The following is a 17,470-nucleotide window of genomic DNA, read 5'->3' as shown; positions in this document are numbered from 1 at the left end:
GCTCAAACCAGCGCCAGCCATGGCACCCATGCTAGGGCAAGGGAACAGCCAGTTGTGAAGCTTCTGGGCTACCCAGCAGATTGCCCCACTTTCCTTCATAAAATCTCCCTTGGATTTTACTTCACACTCCCACAGCTGCTCCCAGGGGGCCCCCAGGGCTCCATCCCCCACTGGGAGGGTTGAAGGCGTGGACTGGGTGGGGGACTACTGGAGGACACTCAGTTGGAGAAGTGTGGGAAGTGCTCACTCAACTGAGTCAGGCTCTACCCCAGTGAGCAACACCAATCTGGCCTGAACCAACCCTGATGAGAGACCCCCAGCCCAGGCCAGGCCCCACTCTGGGCAGGCAGTCAAGCAGCAGAGGCTCCATCTGATCCAGGCACTTCCTTTGGTTAATGAGAAACCAAATAAACAGCCTCTGCCCCAGCTGGCTCCAGAAGCACCCCAGCCAGGCCCAGCCCTACAGTAGCCCAACCTTCCTTCCCTCCGCCTGCAGGCCCTGTGGCTTTCCGCCCCCTTTCTTCTCCACCAGCTCCCCACTTCCCTCATAGCCCGGGTGGATGCTCGGCTAATTCTCTGGGGCTTCCTACTCTGGATCACTTTCTCTCTCCTTCTTCCTCCTCTTTCCTCTGCTGCCTTCTACCCCATTTTTAGCTGCTGGATCTCACTTGTCCTCTTCCCCTGACATCTGTCTTAGCCGTCTCCACAGGGAGTCCCCCCACAAGACCAGCAGGCTGCTCTAGGCTGGAGCAGGAAGGCTCCAGGCCCTGCCAGTCTGCCTCTCCGCTGTGGGATGGAGGCCAAACCCTCTTCAGGGCCCTCACCACACTCTTTGACTTGAGCAAGTTACTCATCAGCCTGTGGGAGGTAGACCAGGTGCTCAAGGCTGCGCTGCTCTAGCTTGAGGGTATTGACTGCTGGCCAGAAGCCCCCAACTATGCCATGGCGGTGGCTGTGGTGTGGCCCAGCTCAGAAGCAAGATTCGTCTGGCTGAGAGGTAAACTGGGCAGCCTGAAGCAGGCCCAATACCCAGTAGGCTGCAGCTGAAGTTCAGATCTTGGGAAGTTATTTCTATCCACCTCCAGGCGTCCTGAGGCAGGGCAGGGCTGGGCCTGCCAGCAGGTCCCAGATCTAGCCCTAGCTAGGTGGTGGCAGTACTTGTGGACACACCCAGGTCACCATGGGAACATCCCCTCCTCCATTAACCCTCTCTAACTGGGCCTGTGCCAGACTGGGCAGATGCCCGTGGCCTATGCCACAGAGGTGACAGGATGAACAGGGGAAATGGTCTCAGGCTCCATGACAGCAGAACAAGAGAGCAGAAAAACCTGGGGTGAAGGGAGTGGCAGGAGGGGCATAGGGCATTAAAACATCTTGCTCTACTAGGATAGCCATCCTCTTCCAGTACCTGCCCCAGTCACCAGTGGTTTGGGCACAGGAAAGCGCACACACGCACACACCCCCACCACATACACACTCACACAACTCTCACTCTCCATTTCCCAACATCACGACACCATTTTACACCCATTTCTCCATGTGGTTAATTTTTTTTTTTTTTTTTTTTAGTTCTCATTTTTTTCTAAGAAAAAAGCAACAAGAAAATAATTCAGAGTTTATACAAAACATCTTTACATTATTTTTTTCCAAAAAGACTAGTATTTACACAAATGGCAACAGAAACAAAAACAAAAACCCTTCCGACTGCCACCTGGAAGGGGCTGGCTGTTCTGCTCCCTCTCCCACCTGGCACTGGGGTGGGCAGCTGGCCAGGAGGCAGTGTGGAGGTGGATGATGTGAGGCCCAGCTCCTTCCATGGCTGCTCTGGGAGTGCCTGCAAGGCGCACTCAAGTGGCAGTCTGTTAGCAGCCGTGCTGGCAAGGAACTGGGGTCAAAGTGCACAGCGGGCTGGCCCAGCCCCAGGCAGCCTCTTCCTCTTTCCAGGCCCCAGCCCAAGACTGGGACAGCAGCAGGAGCTGGGTTGGGTGGGGGTTACCCACCTGTGCTAGGGCCCAGAAAAGGAGCAGGCCACCTGGTCTTATACCCGCTTAGGTCTCCACCCTGGGCCTCTGTTTCCCCACCAGGCCAAAGGATGCCAAAGGTAAGGAGAGAACAGGGTGGGGGGTTGGGGGGAAACTCCCAGCTCTGCAGGGCAAATAGCCACCTGGGCACCTCACCTCCCTCCACCCCCCATGAGGTCATCTGCTTGCAGCAGCTCTCCTGTTCCCCAGGCAACAGCCAATTAAGACATTAATTACCGTGAGAGTGAGGGAGGCAGGAGATGCCCAAGAATCCCACAAGGAAGGGATTTTTTTTTTTTTTTTTTTTTTGTGGAAGGGTGGCAGTGACTACCCCATTGCCAGGATAAGCCTCGTAGAAGGAGGGTCAGGAGGGGAGGGTGGGACACCTTGCCCAGTGGCACTTTCCTCTTCCCTCATGGGCGGGAACAGCCCTGGCCTGCCCCTTACCCCACCAGAAATACCAAGGAGTCTATAAAAGAAATGGCATCCTATGCTTCCTGGCTGACCACATCGTGCCCCAGGCCCTCTTATACTGGCTTGGGCCAGGCTCACAAAGCCTGGGGAGGGGCTGCCTTTTACATTTTTCCATTTTTCTTCAAAAAACAGATGAAAATGAGTTGACAGCTAAAAAATGAACACAAACGCATTAAAAACAGTGATGATAGCGGACAAGCAGTCCTGGGAAGGTGGCAAGGGGGGCGAGGGAGGGGCAGGGCCAGGGGACTGTCTCCCTGCCTGCTGTCCATCAGCATCCAGCCCTGCCCTCCAAGAAGGGGCGCCCCCACGGAGCCCAGAGGCCTGGCCAGAGGGGGAAGGCACAAGAGCATGGGGTTAGGGGCACAAGCACCCCCCTCCGAAGCCCAGGGGGCAGGGAAAAAGGGGGATTATAAAAGCCAATAAACTACAAAACTAAATACAAAGGTGGGCACAGCTGGCAAGGGGAGGGGGTGTGGGGGCGAAAGGAGAGGTCCGGTCCAGGCCGACTGTCCCTTGGGGGCCTGAGGCCGTGCCGGGCACTCAGACCTTGTAGTAGATGTTCGCCGGGCTCTGGGGCGGCATCTCCTGGACGATGTAGACAGGGTGCCCGTAGTCCCCACTCACCTTCTCATAGTGGGGGCAGTAGTTGTTCTCTGTAGTCCGTAAGGGGATGATGATGTCGCTGGGCTCGGTGCCCGCTGTGCCACTGCCCCCCTTGGGACTGGCCAGGGTACTGAGCGAGAGGGCAGCCGCCCGCTGCTGTGTGTGCTTGCGGTGCCGCTTGCGGAGCTTCAGTAGTAGGACTGTCAGGAAGATGATGATGAGCAGGAAGATGACACAACCGGCACCGACAGCCGCGAACAATGCCACCTTGGAGTTGAAGAAGCCATCAGGGTCCCCGCTGCTGCCCCCACTTGCACCTGGGCCACTCTTCTCTTCCTGGTTCACAGTCTCTGAGGAAGGGAAAGGGGGAGGAACAGTCAGCCAGGGGTCCCAGGGACACACAGCAGATTTCAGGCCAGGCCCGGCTTGCATTTCTTCAGAGACAGGGCCTAACAAGGCGACAGAGCAATGGCTCCTGACCTCTGGGAAACACGTATACACTTACCATGCTTGCCATCAGAGTCACCCAGGGAGCCCCGACTACCAGGGGCCTGTGTGGCCATCTTGACAGTGTTGTCTGCCTCCTTACTGGGCCTGCTGGTAGTCAGCTGCTCAGGCGTCACAGCATTGGGATCTAAGAATGGAGACAGAACAGGTGAGAGGGAGGGACCTGGCCAGCATAGGTGCCCTCACTCATCAAGGGTGGGCCAAGAATGGCCTGGATACTGTAACCCTACGCCTGCTCCCCCACTCCTAATACACATGCACCCAGCCAGGAACATCTGTTCCAAAGGTCAAACAGGGTGGGGTGAGGGGACCCTCAGACTGGGCACTCACCTTGCCCAACCTTCATGACGATCTTCATGGTGCGTGTGCGGCACACACCCCCCTCCCGGTTTTCCAGCCCCTCCAGGCTTCCATTGGATGTTGCTGTAGGAAGAGGCCAGAGAGTAAGAGAAATCAGGAGGAGAGAAAGGTCTACTAGCATTACCCAGAAACTCCCGTTCTGCCTCAGCCAACAGGGAGAGAAACTGCAGTCGGGAGAGGGAAGCAGCTCCCATCTACCAGTGAACCTTTTCATTTTCTTCCCTCCCACTAGGAACAAACTGGCCTAGTCCAGCCCAGGCCAAGAACAAGCCCCACCCCCAGGGGCGCTGCTCCTCTGTCACCAGCAGGCCATGGCCCCTCGGTAAGGTCTGCCTTCTCACTGGGATCATAATGGGGGCTTCTACATAGACTGAAAGGAATTCTGGAGTAGGAATCAGGAGAACTGGGTTGGAGTCCTGACCCTATCTCTAACTCACTGTGTGATCAAAGGCAAGAAGTCCCTTAGCCTTTTGGGGCCTTGGTTTTCCCTGAAGAAAAAGGCTGAATAGCTGGCTGATCCCAAAGGTCCTGGCAAATGCTACCATTCCCAATATTAGAACTTAGGTGGGCAAAGAAAATAAGAGAGAAGCAACACGAATTGGAGACCTCTCCTGCCCAACCCCTGGAGCCAAGGTGAGCTTGGTAAATGTTGGGGCCAGAATTCCAAGACCAGGCTAGGAGGTGAACATGCCAGTCTTCAAAGGGGATCAGATCCAGCAGGGCCTTAACTACGTGCAATAGCATTGCACCACTTAGAAGCTCCCATTACTACAGGAGAGGAAAGAGTTAAGCCCAGGGAGAGAGCCAGAGGATGGGATGGGCGGGACTCACAGGTAATGTAGTAATCATGGTGCTTCTTGAACTCCAGGCCCATGTAGTTGGGGCTGAACTCCTGGAACTTGATGGTAAAGCGTATTTCCTGCTCTGGCCTATTGCAGGTGACCAACACGTTGGGGTCGAGCACCGTGCTACAGGCAGCTGCCTGCTCAGGCCGCACCAGGTACAGCTTGTAGTACTCATAGGGCCGCCCTGCTTCTGCTCGGGGGCAGATGATGTCCAGCTTGTCTCCAATTTTCGGATAGATCACCAAGCCCTTCCCGCTCAGGAACCTGCCCAGAAGGAAGAAGATGGTTAGCCTCAGGGTTGGGGGTGGCCCCAGGCCATTCCAGAACCAGGGAAGCGGACGAGAGCCGGGCTGGGCCTACTGGGTGGAGACGGCAAGAGCAAGCCTTCTGCCCTTCCTCCTTCCTCAGGCTGGGGGTGGAGAGAGAGAACCACACTACCAGGAGGGTGTGGAAGGGGTGGCCCATGGGCAAGGCTGCCAGGCTCTGACTGCTCGGCAGGGTGGAGCACTGCCTGGCTAGGGGAGCCCTTTGTCCTAATGTGGCATTTCCGCAGGGGGCTGACGTGGCCAATGGGCTGGTTACCAAGGTGTCAGGCCCATGCTACCTGGAGGTGGCAGTCTTATATACCCCCACCCCCAACAAACATTCCTTCATGACCGCTGCTACTACCTCTCCTATACCCATACACACGTGCGCACACACACACACACACACACACATATACACACACACAGCAAGCCCACACATGTCTTAGTCACCACCCCCCGCAGCTCCCAGCCAAAGGCTGGGGGAGCTCAATCTGTCTGGGACCCATGTCTTCTCCCCCATCCTTACTAATCTTGGGCATGATGGAAAGATAGGAACAGGCATCGCCTGGAGCAAAGGGATGATGGCCACAGTCTCTGGCCAGGTGCAGCTCTGCTCACTCCCACTGCCTATTGTCCTACTGGCAATTCATCCCACCCTCAAAATGCAAGAGCCTGAATTCCTAAACTTGATTCATCTCATTCCTAAAAAGAACAGAGGAGAAGAGAAGGGGCTCAACCAGAGACAACAGATCATAGAAGATAGGGCCTCATCTGTATCCTAACCTGTCACCTCTATGTTGCTCCTACTCCAGCTCCTGAGAGGAGATGGACAAATGCCTTTTGAGCCAGGTTCATATTCTAATCCAGAAGGCAAGGCACTGGGGGACAGCAGGGAGGGTCAGCTGCCCAGGACCACCTATCCATAGGACTCTGTCCTTGCCTAAGCACACAGAAAGAAAATGGTGCTCCGTTGGCCATTTCTGAGCCTGGATGGGCTGGTGCTGAAAGCAAGGCAGAACCAGGTAGGAGAAAGAACACAGACTTTAGAATCAGATTCCAAAGCTAGGCCCTTACTAACTCTATGACCTTGGATAAGCTGCCTGTTCTGAGCTTCAGTTTCTTCTCTTGTAAAGTGGGGGTGGCAAGAGCCCCTACCTTCCAATATTGTGGCGGGGAGACGAGGCAGCACATGGAGAACACCTAGCACACAATAGGCGTTCAACGTGTTTAACTGCCTCTTAGAAGCAGTCTCCCAAGAGGCAGGAGGTCAGATACTAACACTAAGTACCTATGAGCTCACTCTCATATTTTGGAGGGGAAACAGGAAGAGAAGATATGGCTTCATCGTCAAGGACTTTACTGTCCCGTTTGGGCCAGAAAAGTAAATAACCCACACTCGAGTGATAGACAACACCAGGCTATCTGTAGGTATGTGTGAGGATGATGATTCAAGCAGCAAGGGCTGGAGGCAGGGAGAGGAAAGAGATAGCTCATCTGACCAGGATGGTCAGAGATGTATCCACAGGAAAGGCAGGATGAAAGTGGGTCCTGGGTGAGGAGTAAGAAGTCAACACACTGAGAGAGTAGACAGCAGTGGCTACGACACAAAGCCCAGGCCAGTGATTGGTCCAGCTTGGCTGGAAGTGAGGAGAAAGAAACAGAAGAAGAGGTGGAAAAGTTCACCTGGGGCCAGACTGAAAGGCTTCAAGGGTCATAGCAAGCAGGGTGGGTTTCATCCCATTGGAGAGAGGCTCTCAGAGCAGGAAGGACAATGGAAGGCTTCAGGCAGTGCTTAAAGAGAAAGAAGCTGACAGTGTCATGCACCAGTTCACAGGCTACCACAATCATCTGAGAAAAGAGTGGTTCCATTTCCTGAGGGCCCATTACACCAAAGGGACTACAAGCAATATGGGCCTACTGGGAACTCTGGGCAAATGCCTTTGCAATGCCAAACCTGTGTCCTCATCTGAGGGAGGGAAATGATACACAAGTAGGCAAAGAGGGAAACTGACCACATGGATGAAGTAGACGAAGAAAAGCAGCCTTTCCTCCATGTCGAGTGAGGCTCCACCACATTGGGAGCTGCCATCTTGATGTGCAGGAGGGTACAAGCCAGAATGAGATGGCCTCCCTACTGGTACCTAACTATAGAGGGCCCAGAAAGGAAGTAGGCATGGGATGGAAGCCTGGATAAACATTTCAGATGGAATACCCCAGTCCCATGCACCATACAAAGCCAACAAGTTTCCCCAAAGCCTCTAGAATTCTCCAGGCATTTTTTCCCTTTCCAGTGCTCACAACGGTTCCATCCAGATGGCAGGATTAGACAACTGCTCACATCTTAGAGCCAGCAGGAACCTTAGAGTCCAGGCCCTTCATGTGAGGGAATGAATGATCAGATGAACATTCCCATTGAAAAGAGGGGTCTAAACCTACCCAGAACAGTAACCCGATGGGTCTAAGAGGCCCTAAAACATTGCCTGAATCCTTGTACTGTTGCATCTTAACAACACATATATATGCAGCTACATAGAGGGCACGGAAAGGGAGACAGGCCAGCTCAGCTTTCTAACCACTCGGTTCTGGCTTACTCACCAGGGAGTCCTGTCTACCCCAAGTGCAGTCTCCCATTGCCACCCAGGTTCCAGAGCCCTGGAATTGGAACAGGGCTTCTAGCTAATTGGGGTTCTACCTTGAAGCCAGAGGCATTGAGGAAACAGATGTCTACATGATGGAGGAGGGGGGAGAAGAGAGAACTATTGCCCCCAAAACCCCTCAGAGTCTCTTCAACCTCAGTGAACAGACTTCATAAATATTCATTAGTTCATTTGCATGGCAGCTGGCAGAGGGAAACTCACCTTCCCCTAAAGTGCAGTAGGGAGCGGAGCCTGATGAGACCCGCCTTCCCTGACCCTGATCCCCCATACTGGTAACCTTCTTAGCATCTCCCCTACCACTGGGCAAACCTCATCTTGACCTGTCAGAAGCTCAAGAGAGTGGTAAGGGGCCATAAGGGATGGGTGTATAGCCAGTGACAGTGAAGGCCAAAGCTAGGTAGAACACTAGTCATACTTTAAAGGGGGACCCTACAGTTCTCCCCTCTTACCAGATTAGGAGTAGGAGTAAGGGAAGAGGAGGAAGAGATGTCCCCAAGTGAAACTCTTTATCCCCCACCTTACTTCCCCCCACCCTAGGGCCAAGCCAAGCTTTTCTGCCTGGGGCCACCCCCAGACAAAGCCCTTTTCTGAAAAATAAAGGGATTGACATGGCTCAGCAGGAAGCCTGAAGCAGGTCGCCATGGTAACCCCTGAGGCCTTCCCTCTCCAGCCTCATATAGCCCTGGGACCCCAGGGCGCCACCCCAGGGAGTAAAAGGACTTGGGGGAGGCGGCCTAAGCTATTCCCGTTCTTCCCCTCTACCCTAGCCCAAGTTCTACCTTCAGCCTTTCTACCTAGCTTAGAAGCACCACCATGCCATCACTGCCACAAAGAATCTTGGGATATGAAAAGCCTGAAGGGGCTGGGGACAGTAGCCTCCAAGGCCCTGGACTGGCCAGAAACCAACTAACCAACAGCCCCCTCCTTGTTTTCTCCGGATAAGCCCTTCTCCACCCATGTGAATACAATTTACAGGGGGCAGGGAGAGCTTGCAGCTAGGAGGGTCTTGCCCAGAAAGCTGCCCACATCCCACCAGGTCTATACTTCTTTCCCTGTCACCCTGCTCTCAGGCTCTAGCAACTTGTGGTCAGAGAATGGCCAAAGGGGGAGCCTGGTTCTAGGCCATGCAAGTCCAAGTCCGGTAGAAGACTCTAGCCTCCACCTCGATTCAGTGACCCCACCACCACTGCACCTGCACCTCCCAGGGTGGCAAGACCAATGGAGGACAGACCCCAAGCCAGAGCTCAAGTCTGTTCTCATCCCAGCTAGGGTGGGGAGCCCCCAAATTAAAGACTCCTCTTTAACTCCCCCAGCTCCACCCAGCCCCCGAGGCTGGCAGGAGCAGGCCTGGCGTGTCCCAGCAGTGCCCGCCCAGGCGTGGGTGGGCAGGAACAGCAGCTGGGTCCTGGCACACACAGCTCTGTCAGAGGCAGGGAAGCCAGGAGAGTCCTGGAGGAAGTCACCCTCCCCATCTACACTGAACTATGCCCTTCCCTCTGCCCCACCTGGCTAAAGCTCGTGTGCATTATGAATTTAATACCCCCCTCCTCGATGTCGATGTCTGCTTTCTGTGGGGTCCCTGAGAAGAGAGATTCTTAGCTCAGAGAGGAACCAAAGGTGCCACTCAGAGCTCCACAGGGAGTGTGCCAGGCAGTGAGTTGGCTGCCTTTCGTTCAGGTCACCCAAGCAGTCAGCCCTGGGAGGTAGGCCTAGAAAAGTCAAATGAGGAAGTTGGAGCACTGCTCACCCCACACAGACAGGGCCTGAGTCACAGGGACAGATGCTTGCACACCTGCGAGGTAAGAGGGGAACTCAGGGGCAGGGAGCCAGGGCCTCTTCCCAAACCCCACCTTGAATTCCTGTCTCTCCTACATTTCAAGGCAGCAGGAATGAATGGCACACAACACAGCTCTGCCCCCACAGGCAAGTCATTGACTGGCCTTAGACAAGTCACTTCCCTTGTCCGGGCATATGCCTTCTTATCTGGAAAATGGGGCCAATACCTACTTCCCAGGGTTGTTGGGAGCATCCGATGAGATCATATATGAGAATGCATTGTAAGTAGCAAGGTGCCGCCTGCCTATTAGTTAGCATGCCAAACACAGCGTTATTTAGAAGTAAAAAGCTGAAGGAGCTTACATTCCTGGCTGCTAGCACCCTGACCCAAAACAACGACCGCGAAACACACCCAAGAGGGGCTGCTATGGTCTGCGGGGTAAGGAACCCAGAACGTGGCTGGTGAGCACCCCCGTATCTCAGCTCCTCTAATAATCACAGAGTGGACTCTCCCCAAAACCTGGTGTTCCCATGGCAACTAGCAGCCTCCTGGCTGGCCCACTCTCTCTCATTTAGTCCCTAACCCCAGAAAACAGTGATGCACCATAGTATCCAGGGCCCACGCATCCCCATTCACCTGAGCGGATGAGACAACAGAGAGCCCAAGGGAAGAAAGGGAACCCTCGATTCAGTCCCCACCCCAGCCTCACAGGTCCTTCTTGCCCTTGCCTGGCTGCCCTGTGTGGGACAGGGGAGGCAGGGGAACAGGGGACTTTAGGAGCTGCTGGATTCCCATCACTCTCAGGCCCCCACCTGTGGCCAATCAGCCACAGAGTAGAAGAGGTCAGGTCCCTAACCACCCCGGAAAAGGGCCCCCTGAGCTGGCCTCCCCAGGACTGTGAGCTGGAACAGCTGTGTGGAGCTGGGGCCAACACTTTGGCTTGGAGCAGGCAAGCATGGGTTGGGGTCTGCAGCTGCCCCCACCCATGCTGGAGTCAAGGGTCCTGGATGCCAAGCTGAACCCCCCCACCCCCACCCCCTTGTAGGGAACGTTTGTAATGTGATCTCAGGCACATTCTGACTCCCTGGAGGTGCGGGAACCTGAGTGGGGGGCAGGAAGGGGTCAGGACGGGACTGAGAGACTGAACTGCAGCAGCTGGACTTGGCTGAGGACTCAAGTGTGAGGCCTGCCGGCTGCCCCAAGCTCCCAGGGGAAGAGGCTGCGGGAGGGGTCACCTAGGACCATTTAGATAACAGCCCCCCAACTCAGACACACACACGCACACACAGAGGTTCCTAAAAAAACTCTAGCAGGACCAAACCCATCCCCCCACCTTGCGCTCATGGGGCAAATCTGACAGGAGGGGCCAAGGAGGCAGAAGCTCCTGCCACTCAGGGACTAGCACCCCAGAAGGCCCCAGCACCAATTTGGGAAAGAGGCTTGGGAGTCTTGGGCCAGCCATTCCAGCTTCCCCTCTCAGTCAGGGCTGGGGCCGGGCCGCACGCACCTTGGAACCTGGAAGCAGACCCCCAGCCCCACCACTTCTTTATTTTGATTTTTTTTTTTCCCAAGGAGGAAGCAATTAAGCAAGGTTTATAGGCACTGGGAGATTTTCTTTTTTGGGAGGGCGGTTGCCAGCTTCTGACAGGGCTGAGGAGAGAGACCAAAAGCCGGGAGAGGAAGAGGGGAGGGAAGAGAGAAAATGAGCCCGAGAGGGAGAGCACGGGCATGTGAGAGAAACAAAAGGACTTGAGAAAAAGAGGCAGAGAGTGACTAAGAGTGAGAGGGAGTGTGAGAGCAAGGCAGAGCAGGCGAGCCTGGCTGGAGAGGGGAGGTGAGCGCTGCTCGCGGTGGGTATGAGAGGGCGAACTGACACGGGCCTGAGAGGAGAACTCGGGCAGGAGGCAGAGAGGGAGGGAGACAGAGAGGGACTGTTTATTTGAAAGGCTGTGGCAGCCTGAGGGTTGGGCGCGGTGGCAGAAGCAGCCCCCAAAGCTCGAGGAGAGCTGAGGGCAGTGCTTCCTTCCTGTCCATTTGCCCCCACCACCCCGAGCCAACACATGCAGACAGTGGCTGCATTCCAGACCCCTGAGCCTGGATGGAAGGGGGGGTGCACCAGGATCAGTCTCTGACCCTTCCCAGGATCTACCCAATTAAAGAATGGAATTCGGACAGGTTCTAGAGAGTCTTCAGCCACCCCCCATCCCCACCCCACAATGCCTGCCCTCAGCTTGAGGTAGATGGGGAGGGGGGTCAGAGAGGATACCACCCCCCGAAACCTGTAAACCAGTCCAGAGCACTAAAGGCTCTGAGCACAAAAAGGGGGAAGCACAGGCAGATCGTGTTTCTTCCAGCACCCCCAACTCTGCAGGAGGGCTCCTTTCCAGCTGTGGAGCTGCATGCTATCTCGGGTTAGAGACCCGAGAGAGCAATTAGGTCACTCCCATGAGCCCCTATGATGGGCTACCCCAGGCGGATTTCAACTCTCCTGGCTCAAGAGAGAACATTTCCAGCCTCCACCCTTACCGGGGAAACTGAGCACTTCACAACCTTCCCCCCTGGGCTCAAACAACCCAGAGCTCCCAGAGCATTTTGAGCCCCTGCTTTTAGGAGAGCGTTGTACCCCGTTTGGCTTCTGGGTAGGAAAGAAATTCTTGCCAATCCCTTTCCTTGTACCCAGGGAGAGCCCTCCACCCCAACCCTGGTTTAGCCATCCCACCAACCAGTAATAGGACTCTACCTTAATCGAGGAGAGGAAAACTAAAGCTGCCTTCTCCCACTCCAGGGCTGAGAGATCAAACGTCCCTGGGACCCAAGAGGCCAAGGTAGGCAGGGGCCTGGGAAGTTACCCGGGGCGGGGCGGGGTTGGGGGCGGGGGGAGGCGGCGGGGGGCAGCAAGAGTGGACAGGAAGAAATTTGAGATACAGGAATCAGTGATCACGGACGGAGCAGGTCAAAGCTCCCCAGTTTCCTGCTAAGTGGGGTTGTTCGCACATTGCTGGGACCTCCAGAAAACTGAGAGGAAGGGCAATTTCGACCCTGGGTTCCAACCTGAGTCCTGGATGCCAAAAGAGAAGAAGGTCCAGAGGTCACTACAACAGCCCCAGCGACTTCCCACTAAAAGCCCAGAAACCACTGAGCCACCGCCCTGAAAGGTGTGCGTGTTGTTTGGAGGGGTTGTGTGTGTGGTGGTGGTGGGGTAGTTGTGCAGGGGAAGGAGAAGAAAGAAAAGAAAGGATGTCCTTTATATAGCTGCCCACCCCCCGCCCCAACTCCTTGGGGAAAACTAAGCACAGCTCCCCAATCTGGGGGACAGACTCGGGGGCCAAGGGGACCTGCCTGGGCAGGAATCGCTCCTTCTCCACCCACCTCCCTCAACAGCTCGGCCGCCACTCTCCGCCCTGGCGGGCCCTTGAAGCTCTGTTACCGGCTCCATTGGACCCCTGACGGGCACTGGTTCGAACCCCCACTACCCAACGACCACTCTCCCACTCCGCCCCTCTCCACCCGCTGCCTTTGTGAGCCTGGGAGCAGCGCCCGCCTTTCTACCGCTCCGGCAGGGAGAAAGGAGGGGCGGGGGGCAAAAAGAGACAGCAAAGCAAAAAGCCAGGGAGGCAAACAGGGAAGAAAGAGAAATGAAAATGGGAGAAGCTCGAGTGGGGATGTTGGCGCTGCCACCCACCCCAAGCGCCGGGTCCCGCTCTGTGTTCCCTCCACAGCTAAGCAAACGAGGAACCCCTGTTCTGGCCTCGTCCCTCGCCCGAGTCAAGCTCGCTCCTGGAGCGGCTCTCGGCGAAAATCACCACGTTCCCAGGGGCCCCGGAGGGAGCTGCGTTCTCGCCTCCACTCAGCTCTCCGGTGCGCTCTCGGGCGCCCGGACTCCCCAGCTCCGCATGTGCGACCACCTCGACTTGATCCAGGACGTGCAGAGGCAAGGGCTGGGAAGCCCAGGGGGTCACAACCCAGCCAAGTGCCCCTACCCCACCCCGCCGCACCCTGCTCCACCCGCCCGCCCGCCCGCAGGAAAACACTCGAAAAAGCCAGAGACAAAATGAGGCGCCGCTCCTCCTCCGAAGACCTCCCCACATGCACTCCGGGGCGTGCGGCCTCACCCTGAAGGAGTGCCTCCCACTCCAGCGTCCAGGGGAGATAAGTTACTCACTTGGGGTTGAGGGAGCTCCAGGATACGGGCTCCAGGTTCTTGGCCAGCGGTGTGGCCAGCCGGCACAGCGCCCACACGACCATCGCCACAAGCCACTTGCCGAGCCAACGCTGCCCAGGCCGAGCCATCTTCCCGGGGGCAGACTGCACTTCGGGATCCCTTGGCGCCTCCTCAGCAAAGCTCGCCTCGCCTTCCTCTGCCGCGCTGCGCTCGGAGCCGCTCAGGCGCCCATCCTCCGCAGCCGCCGGCCTTGAAGTGCTCCCCTCCCGCCGGCTTCGCTGTTGCTCTTCTCCGCCCGGCCGGCCAGGAGGACTCACTGGGCAGCCGCCCCCAACCCGGGCATGGGCTTCGGCCCCTGAGGACTCGTTCTCCTGGGCTCTCCGCTGCCGCACGAGGCGCGACGGGGGCTCTGCGCCCCCGAGTGATCCCGCCCGATTCCGCTCGACTCCCCGAGACGGTTCGGGGCTGCGCGCCCTCTCCCCGACGGGGTCTTCCCGCAGAGGTCTCGGTGACCGCCCCGACGCCTCGACCGTCCCGGGATCGCTGTCCCTTGGAAGAAGTGGGGGTTTCCCCACAACACAAGCTCGGTCCCCGGGCTCCCGACTGGGCCGCCCTGGCACGGGCTCCGTTCCTCCGGGCCACACTGGGACTCCGGGCTACGCGCCCCCGGACAGCTTCTACTTCAGCGCGGGCCCTGCTCAGTGTACTTAGAAGAGCGGGGAGATGCTGCCGAGCGAGCCAATCCCATTAGTTTGAGCCCCCGAAGCCTCGGCCGGGTAGCCCGGCAGCCTCGCGTCGCCGAGTCCTTGCTCCCAGGCGATCGAGCCCGAGGGTCTGCGGCCAGTGCGAGCCTCACACACCTCCCACTGCTGTCCAGCTCGCATAGACTCCCTCCGCTGCCGCTGTGCTGTCTACTCCCTTGCTCAGGCGAACGCAAGGCCAACCCTGCTCTCTTAGCCAATAGCAAGCTCAGTGGCGGGGTCCTTGCCCCATACCACGCCCCCAGAGCAGGAAGGGGGCGGGGTTTCAGGGAGCTCTTAAGGACGCCGCGCGCCCGATGGCACCAATCTGAGTGTGCGGCTTGTGCGGTTAGGGTTGGGTCCCGCTCAGTCCTGTTCCCAGAGCGCTCAACCCGTGGGAAGTTGGCACTCTCAAGAGCTGCCGGGCTGCTCTCCTCCCCACGCGTCTGGTCAACACCCCAGCCCACTGACCCTGTCCCAAGTACCCCAGGAAAGTATTTCCATTCTCTTTTTACACACAGGACCCCTGAAGTCCTGCTCTGTGCCCACCTCCGTGTCAAGGACAGCCTGTCTGCTCCTCGTCCAGTCCCACGTAAGGCTTTGGTGGGCTTTTCTCCTCTCGCCCTCAAAATGCACTGTCTGCTTGCACTTGGACCCGGAGTCGGGAACATAAAAGTGAGAGCAGTGGGAGGGGGACACTGGTGAGGGTCCAGTACTTGATTGGGGTTGGAGGTGGGGCGGGGAGCAGGGTGGGGTGTGGTGGGGAGAGAAGGCGTGTTCATCGCCCCTGGGGACCAGGCCTTCGGAATCTCAGCTTTCTGGGGGAGCCTTGTGGGACCTCTGGAGCCAAGATTTAGTCTTGTCCTGTCCGAAGGCGCGGGCAAGGTCCCGGGATAGGCAAGCGGGGATGAGAGGGCACGTCGATAAGGAAAGACACCTCGAGGGCAGAGAGGAAAAAGCACAGGGCACGAGACTTTTGAAAAAGCAAAAGCGGGCATTCTGGCCCCGAGAAGCCGGACTCCAGCCTGTCCCGGCCTCGCCATCTGGGTCTTTGTCTCCCAGCCCTGGCCCATTCTTCCCGCCCCGCCTTGCTTCTTTGCTTGTAACTTGGCTCGATCCCATAGCTCAGACCCTCCAGGTCCGACCCACTCTCCCTGGTCGGACCCCAGAGGACGTACCCACGTGCTAATGTCTCCCCCTGCTGGACTTCCATGGCACTGCGGGCGCCTGGGATAAACCCGGAGCGTGCCATAACACAAGACCTGGGACAGGCACAGCCTTGGGAAAAACCGCCACCCTGTATGGGGAGGAAGGGAAAGAACTAGAAGGAATATCTGAGTTTGGGGTAGGCTTAGGGACTGCCAAGAATACAAGGTCTCCCCACTGCTTCTTTATGGAGATAGATGAGCAACATTCCCAAAGTGCTCCACCATTCACACAGTTTCATGTCCATCATCTCACTTAATAGGTGACTGAGCTACTGCGTTTCTCAGTGGCTCCTCTGATGATCTTTGTGGCTGTAGAGGTGGGAATAGCCCAGATTTTGTCTTTTTATTTTCTCCCAAATAGGGAAAATCTGGGCCCTTCCCACCTCCAAGGGCAGCCCTTGAGGGTGAAGTGGCTCTGGGTAGGTAGGGAAAAGAAGGAGCTGTTTGGGGTCTCTGAGCTCTCAGCTGGACCCTGCACTAGGGCTTAAGGAAGGAGAGATGAGAAGAACAGGGTGTAGGGACACACCAATAGTCTAGCTGGGAGACTGGGATCCCTAGAGTGCATGCTAGGACATCAAAACCTGAATACAGAAAGCAGCCTGCTGCTTACTGAGTGCCTACTATTGTCAAGAACCAAGTTAGATGCTTTTCCTTTCACAATCTTTTGAAATGAGTTTCAGTATCCCCATTTTACCTACAGGGGAAAGTAAGGCTCAGAGAGAAGTGACCCATCTGAGACCACCAAGCTGATCAGTGGTGAAAGCGGGATTTGACTCCCAGAACATCTGTCTCCAAAGCCTGTGGCCATTCCCCTGTACCACACTGGCTCAAATTCCCAGCCAATCCTTGCTTCTTTGCTTCTTTGGTTCATTGCTGGTTAAGGCTGGGTCATGCATGGACAGCAGCAGCCTGGGGCTGGCCAGGACTCTTCCCTCACTGTCCTTCAAGAGGTTGCCAGGCCTGGAAAGTTCATCTATATTCCTGGCCATAGCCCAGAGTTCTTCTCATCTAAGACCACCACTGCCAACCCTAGAGCCAGCCTCGATTCTTCCTCCCCACAGCCAGCAGGCCCGGTGCCCCACAGGAGGAGCGCCCAAGGCCAGGTGGGGGATGGGGAGATGAGGCTATGCGGCCAGTCTTGGGAAACATGGGAAGACAGAAGCAGTTCCTGAGTGTGCCAGCACCTAATCCCGGTGGGCAGGGTGGCAGAGGAAATGAGGAGAAGACTCTTTATGTCCAGACCTGCTCCACATGCTACTTATCCCTGCTCACAGCACAGCCTTTCTGCCTCAACCTGCCCACACCAGCTACAGGGGCCTCAGGAGCAGAGCTGAGCCTACTCCCTGCCATGGCTAGACCAGTGATTCCAGGTTCCCACCTCCTGCCCCACCCTGGCGGGGCCTCAGATGTAATGATTCAGGCCCCCGAGGTAGGGAAAAATTACTCCCAAGGGAGCCTGAGAGGAAGTCAGGATCTGTGAGCAATGGGGGCCCTCTCATCCAAGCTCTCCCTATACCACTGGCTGTCATTCCCCACCCATGCCTCCCAGGTTACTGTGTCATTCAGACGCGTCCACGCACGCGCACACACACACACACACACACACACATACACACAACTATCAGGTTTCAAGTCCACCAGCATTTCCTGAGCAGTGCCTCTGTGCTGACCTCTGAGCTGGGCCAGCCCTGTTGACACAAAGAGCAGCTCCAACAAGCCCTGCCCACAAGGAACACCAAACACTGATACCTGTATGTGGGGGATCCTGGACCCAGAGATGCAGGAGAACATCTGGCAGCTGCAGG

At 56.6% G+C, this 17,470-nt stretch overlaps 1 protein-coding gene across 1 annotated transcript; it reads right to left on the bottom strand.

The window, feature by feature from the left end:
• Positions 1 to 1,534: 1,534 nt before the first annotated feature.
• EFNB1 (ephrin B1) lies at positions 1,535 to 14,613 on the bottom strand. The gene is made up of 5 exons (XM_055268680.2): positions 13,718 to 14,613; positions 4,800 to 5,077; positions 3,939 to 4,031; positions 3,607 to 3,735; positions 1,535 to 3,451 (listed from the first exon to the last, which is right to left on the bottom strand). The coding sequence occupies exons 1-5, from the start codon at positions 13,843 to 13,845 to the stop codon at positions 3,039 to 3,041; spliced, it is 1,041 nt and encodes a 346-aa protein (XP_055124655.1). The 5' UTR covers positions 13,846 to 14,613; the 3' UTR covers positions 1,535 to 3,038.
• Between the last annotated feature and the right edge of the window lie 2,857 nt (positions 14,614 to 17,470).

The sequence above is a fragment of the Symphalangus syndactylus genome, chromosome X (genome assembly GCF_028878055.3).
Source record: "Symphalangus syndactylus isolate Jambi chromosome X, NHGRI_mSymSyn1-v2.1_pri, whole genome shotgun sequence".
In the NCBI taxonomy this organism is placed as follows: Eukaryota; Metazoa; Chordata; class Mammalia; order Primates; family Hylobatidae; genus Symphalangus; species Symphalangus syndactylus.
The sequence above is the reverse complement of the archived record's forward strand: the minus strand, read 5'-3'. Positions and strand labels throughout refer to the sequence as shown.

Coding starts and splice junctions, on each gene's coding strand:
- EFNB1 (XM_055268680.2), bottom strand. CDS start 13,845: ATGGCTCGGCCTGGGCAGCGTTGGCTCGGCAAGTGGCTTGTGGCGATG. Junction 5,078..13,717: donor TGGAGCTCCCTCAACCCCAA/GTGAGTAACTTA, acceptor CCTTCTGGGCAG/GTTCCTGAGCGGGAAGGGCT. Junction 3,452..3,606: donor TGACTCTGATGGCAAGCATG/GTAAGTGTATAC, acceptor TCCCTTCCTCAG/AGACTGTGAACCAGGAAGAG.